Below are 6000 nucleotides of genomic sequence, written 5' to 3'. Positions count from 1 at the left end.
ATCCCGTCCTCGCAGAGCACAACATCTGCTGTGTTCTGCGGCGAGCGCCCGTCAAGCAGTGGGAGGAAAAAGCGCTTGGAGCCACTAGCCCACTCTTAAGCGAAACTCGCCTGGAAAACACCCCGCCTCCCAGCAGAGTTTCTGCCGGTTTCTTTAGGAGGGTGGTGCGGAAAGGCAACTTTTGGGAACTTGAAGGAGTGGGGTGTGAGGCGAAGTGGAAAAAGCACAGAACGCGACCCCACTCAGTCCCCGTTTGGGACTCCCATCCCGGCATCAGGCGTAGTGGGCGGTCCGGGCCAGGGCCAGGGCCAGAGCGGCGGCGGCGAGGCCAGGCCGAGGGCCCGTAGGCCGCAGTTCCCCGTCCGGCCTCGCGGGGGCGCCGGCGCTGCCGATCAGGTGACCGAGGGCCCGTCCGGGGCTGCGGGAAGCGGCCTCGTTCTCAGCCGCCGGAGACGCCGCCGCCGCCGCCGCCGCCGCCGCCGCCACACCTAGTGGAGCAGCCAGGGAAGGCGGCTCGTTGGGGGCTGGGGCGGAGAGCGCCGGGGGTGGGGGCGGAAGGGCGGCGGGCGGAAGGCAGGAGGCTGCCGGGGCGCGGGCTGCTGCGGGAGAAGGGGCTCCGAGGCGACCGCCGCGGCTCGCTCTGTCGCCGGCGCGGGATTGGGGCGCGAGGGCCATGGGCGCGCTCTCCTAAGGCGGAGGTCGCGGGCGGGAGGGGAGGAGGCCCGACAGAGGCTGCTGCGAAGGCCGCGGGCCAGTGACTGGGCGCGAGGCGGCCGGCGGCGGCGGCGGCGGCGGCACCACCACCATGTCGCGCTCAGTGCTGCAGCCCAGTCAGCAGAAGCTGGCGGAGAAGCTCACCATCCTCAACGACCGGGGCGTCGGCATGCTCACCCGCCTCTACAACATCAAGAAGGTGCGCACGGGCCGGGGAGGCCGCGGCGGAGGCGGGCGGGCCCGGGAGGGATGAAGGGCAAGGGAGGCGGTGGGGTGGGGGCGGCGGGAGGCGCCGGGTGCAGAAATCTCCGCGTTGCCGCCCGGGGCCCGGCCCGGGGTCGCCTGGATGCGCCGCGGCCTAATGCGGAGTCCCAGGCGCCTCTCCCTGTGGTTCGCCGGCCGGCCGAAGGCAGAGAAGCCATTTCCCGGCTCCCGGCGGCGGGATCCGGCGCTGGGCCTCACACGGGGTGGGGGCGCCGCTGGGAGCCGGGAGCTGGGAGCTGTCCCCTCCTCGGCGCCCCCGCCCCCATGACGGGGCCCATAGGAAAGGGAGGGTGGTGGGTGGGCGAAATTCTAGGTGGGTAGGAAAACTTGAGTGTTCCATATTCTTACGGAGATGGCAGCAGTGAACAGGGATTACACCCCACATCCCCATTTTTTGGTGTGGGAATGTGGGTAGAGAAGGGCTGATTGGATGAATCCCGTATCCCCTCCACTTTGCCACTTTATTTTAGATTGCTAAATAAAAAGCCATTGAGAGTGTGTTGACGATTTGGGATTATTTCATTTTGAAGGTGGAGAGGAGGGGGAAGTGAGGGTGGAACCAATTTTCTGAAATACTTCTAGGCTGTGAGTCACTAGAACTGGAACAACAACCTTCTACTCTTTCCCCTGTACTCCTCCTCATGTTAGATTTTCCAATACCATTTCTTAAAGTTCTGTGTCTGTACAAAATAAAAACCGTAAAAATGTTGCAATTACTGCTGATTTATAGCATAGTCTGATAATTTGAGCAACTATAGCTAATAGACCCATTTAAAGGCTTTTACATGTCCTCGGTACAGTAAGGAGTGGAAGACCACTGAAGTTTAGAAAAGTCCATGTAAAGCTAGAACAAATAATTACATTCATTATCCTAGGACAAAACAACAAAATCTCTCCCCTTAAGGCAAGGTTGGTAAGTTTTAAACAATTTGATAAAGAGAAAAAGAGATATTTGGAAAATTTAGATCCATTGAGTTTCCAATGTGTCTTTGATGTCATATCTTCATAACTATTTGTTGGCTTTTTAATATCTCGTGAATGTTACCTTTTAGTTTAATCACAGCAATAGATTGTAGGTTGAGAGGGCTTCTGAAGAAAGTTTTTTTTTTTTTGAAATTCATTTCCAAGCGTTTGAGTGTAAAATTGATTTATTTTTTACAATTTGATGTAGACACTAATTCTAAAGAGTGTCCTGGTTTAATGATGATAAATTTTGGATAAGGACAAAATCTGGTTGCTCACCTAATTGCAAGGATTTATTACTCTAAACCCAGTGCTATCTGGAGAGTAACTGCAACATGCTTACTCAGTTTGTTACCTTTTATGTGGCAGGAGCTCAGTGTCATGACAAAGAAGCCCCTCTGCATTTACCAAGGAGCCTAGGTTATAAATTTATATAGATTAGGAGTAATTCAGTTTTAAATAGTATTACTTAGAGGTTGCATTGACTTGAACTGTTTGGGGAGATTATGCTGCTTAAAAAACTTGGAAATTTATTCCTATATGACTTTTGTCCAAAAACGAGCAAGTCAAATATTATGAAAGTTACTAGACTGTGGTATTGTGGTTTAAAGGAAATGGTTATGATGGTTTCTAAAAGAGGAAGTGAGAGTAACATCAAAAGTGATTTGGGTATTTGGGCAAAATACCTTTTCTAAGCATTTATTAAACATTTTTGTAGGATAAATGCAATCAAACTTTAATATCCCACCTTCATAAATAAGATTAAATGAAATTCTGGGCATTTGAACTCTTATAATTCCAGTTCATTGCCTTTTCTCAAAAGCACTGTTTTTTTCACTTCCTGTTTTGGGAAGCTTCAGCCTCTTGTATTATTGAACTTGTGAAAGTTAAAATGCGTTGAATGTGATCATTATTATATCCATGTCAAATATTTTGATTTATTGAAACATCATATTTTAGCACTTGCCTTATATTTTTAGTTTCTTAAGAAATGCATTGCTTACCTTGCTTGAGTGTGAATTTTTTCTGGGCAGGGACAGTGTAATTTTTGAAATACTAGAGTATTTAGGGCCTTATCTGATACTCGAGGCCTTCAAGTTAGGCCAGGTTGAAATGAATGAATTACTTCCCTCCTCTCTCTCAAAACCTGTGTGCTCTAGTTTTAATAATAATACCCTTGGGTTTGCTCCCTTTGTGTAATTTTGCATGTAAATGAATCAGATAAGATTTTGGATCTTTCAGCCTATAGAATTGTCTGTGAGTCTGGCATATCTTCCCAGCTGGCTAGGAATTGAAACATTTGTTCAAATATCTTGCCAAAGAAGTGAGTAAGATCTGTTCACCATGTGTTTATTAGGTTCATGCTGTCTGCATTCTTACTGCATTATAAACCACATAATCTTTTCAATCTCAACCTCTTCTAGTCCTAAAAAAAAACCTTCCACCTCATAATACATGTTTGCCAATCAATTATCACATTTTCATTAATGCATGTGCATTAGATTGTCTACCAGATCTAATTACTCTGTTTCAATTGGAAGTATACAGTGGAAATGATATTTTAGTGAATGTATACAATGAAAAATAGTTAAGTAAAATAACTTACTATTGTCAATAATATGCTTTGACGCTTATTGGGGAAGTTGGAGCATGATTACTGAAGAATTTTTTTTTTTTTAATTTCATCAGTCAAAAATTTTGAGATCTTAATATTTACAATTTATGGGAATTTTAGGGAACTTGTAGTTTGATGGAGGATGTAAGAACACATAAAAGCGGATTTTAGGGAAAAGACTTGAAGGTTATTGGTAGCTTTACATTTAAATTTACTTGTTGCTTAATTCCTTTTTTTTTTTTTAATATATGGTTTCCCCTTTCCAGACCTAATAATGTGACTCACTTATGTAGAGATTTGTAACATTTTTAAAGGTTCCAGCGTGGCAACTTGTGTGGTGGTGGGATTAAGAGCACTGGGCCCGAAGTTAAGAGACTTGCATTCCAGTCTTCATTCTGTCACTGAGAGTTCTCTAACATTGGTTAGTAATTTGACTTTCTTGAGCTTCACTTTTCCTCATCTGTAAAATGGGGAAAATTAACTGTAAAAGGAACAGTAAAGTCTATTCCAGCTCTATCTTTATGAGTTTATGGTGAAGTAGTAGAGTAGAAATTATGTTTCATTTTAAACAATAACTGAACTCAGTTTAGTTTTCTGTAATGTAGGGAGCATAATTTATGCCTGCCCTACCTACTTCACATAATTGCTTCTGAAGATAGAGGATGGTAATATGTGAAAACAGTATTTAGAAATCTGAGCATCTTTTTTGGGCAACATTGTTTTTCTGAAATTGTATAACTGTTTAACAAAACTGCCAAATACCCAAAGAAAACATTTTGCTCAGTTAAATTTTTGTGTGTGTGGTTTACTCTCTCTTTTTTTCCTTCTTCTTTCTTTTCCTCCACCATTATCAACATGAGATTGATCTCTGTATTAAAAAGATCTTAGTTAATACTTGCGTCTTTTCCTCCTGTTAAATTTTTGCCTGTACTGTAAAGGACAGAGAATGAGAAAAAAAAAAAAAACACGTACAACTATTACAAACTTTTTATAATGGAGTATTGTGGTGGTTTAAATGCAGTTTTACTGCTTTAAAAACATTAGAGGAATATTTTTCTTTTTTTCCCTATCCATTTCTCATTATTTTGGATAAATTTATTTTCTAAGGAAAAATTTAACAGGAATAGCATTGTAAAATTGAAAGTCTTTAGATGGTATCTGCTTATTTAGTGGGAGAAGAAAAGATGTTTGTGAAGGGAGCAGTGCAGGGTAAAGGGAGGGGAACTGGTTTTAGTCTTCCCTTTCAGTATTGTATTTGTTTCTACTTAGGGCGTTATTTTCTTTTTTGGTCAATCAGATGCAGAAGCATGTTCCAGAGATGCTTAGGAAAAATAATTATTTTTAATTTTTAAGTAGCAATGATAAATAATCCATCTTTTGTTTCCTTTATGGAATTGTTAAGTAACTTTAAAATTTTTTAATGATTACCAGAGGAATATATGTTTATTGTCAAAAACTCAAACATAACATAAATGAGTGACTTCAAAAATTCACTGTCTGCCCATCTTTATAACTTTATAAGCTACTGAATTGTTAGTTTGTAGGTAGGGTTGTATATGTGCCAGTTTGAAATGATTCTCTTGTTATAAGTAGAAGAACCTATACTGGAAAATGCTTTGTTATTGCATAGTTGATTATTTTAGATAGTAATAAAATTGCATCTTTAAAACTGTTTTATAAGCCATCATATGAGCTGTTCTTTCAGTTACTCTCAAATATTGAGGTTTTCCCTTTTAATTTATTCATTTACTCTTCGTTTATTGAATGTGTTCCCTGGCATGAGGGAAATAGAGGTAAATTAAGACGAAGTCTCTAGTGCCAAGAAATTAGTGTCTTAGTGGGGAGAGAGATGTATAGATATTTAACTAAAATGCAGTGTGTAAGTAGGATTGTGGGAGTCTTGAGAAGGCAATTAAAGATTATAATCTGGGAGAGATGGTAAAGAGGAGAGTGACATTTGTACTTGGTTTTGAAGTATGAATAGAAACTTCAGGCAGGCACTGACAGAAACTAACTAGTTACTATTTCAGATTGCAGAGTTTTTATTCAGTAGAATATACAGAGGGTCCCCAACTTGTGATGGTTTGACTTAACAATTTGTTGACTTCTTGTTGGCACGAAAGCTATGGCATGCAGTAGGAAGTGGTATGATACTTTCTTGTGATCTGATACTCTGCAGTGTACTGTATTACCAGATAATTTACTCAACTGTAGTCTAATGTAAGTGTTTAAGGTAGGCTAGGCTGAACTATGATGTTAGGTAGGTTAGGTGTGTTAAATGCATTTTCTTCTCTTTTTTTGGAGACAGGGTCTAGCTCTGTCATACAAACTGGAGTACAGTGGCACGATTTCAGCTCACTGCAGCCTCTGCCTCCTGGCTCAGGCAATCCTCCCACCTCAGCCTTCCGAGTAGCTGGGACTATAGGCACATGCCACCATGCCTG

General features: G+C 42.5%; 1 protein-coding gene across 2 annotated transcripts in view; it reads left to right on the top strand.

Moving 5' to 3' along the window:
* The first annotated feature begins 438 nt into the window (after window positions 1–438).
* The window catches only part of NCKAP1 (NCK associated protein 1), a 113275-nt gene continuing 107713 nt past the window's right edge, over window positions 439–6000 (top strand). For both annotated transcript variants that reach the window (XM_054478986.2, XM_054478984.2), the window contains exon 1: window positions 439–913. In XM_054478986.2, the coding sequence (XP_054334961.1) occupies window positions 806–913 (108 nt within the window). In that variant the 5' untranslated portion in view covers window positions 439–805. The remainder of the gene's footprint in view (window positions 914–6000) is intronic.

This window comes from Pongo pygmaeus, chromosome 11, assembly GCF_028885625.2.
Source record: "Pongo pygmaeus isolate AG05252 chromosome 11, NHGRI_mPonPyg2-v2.0_pri, whole genome shotgun sequence".
Taxonomy (NCBI): domain Eukaryota; kingdom Metazoa; phylum Chordata; class Mammalia; order Primates; family Hominidae; genus Pongo; species Pongo pygmaeus.
This window is presented reverse-complemented; position numbering and strand designations above follow the sequence as displayed.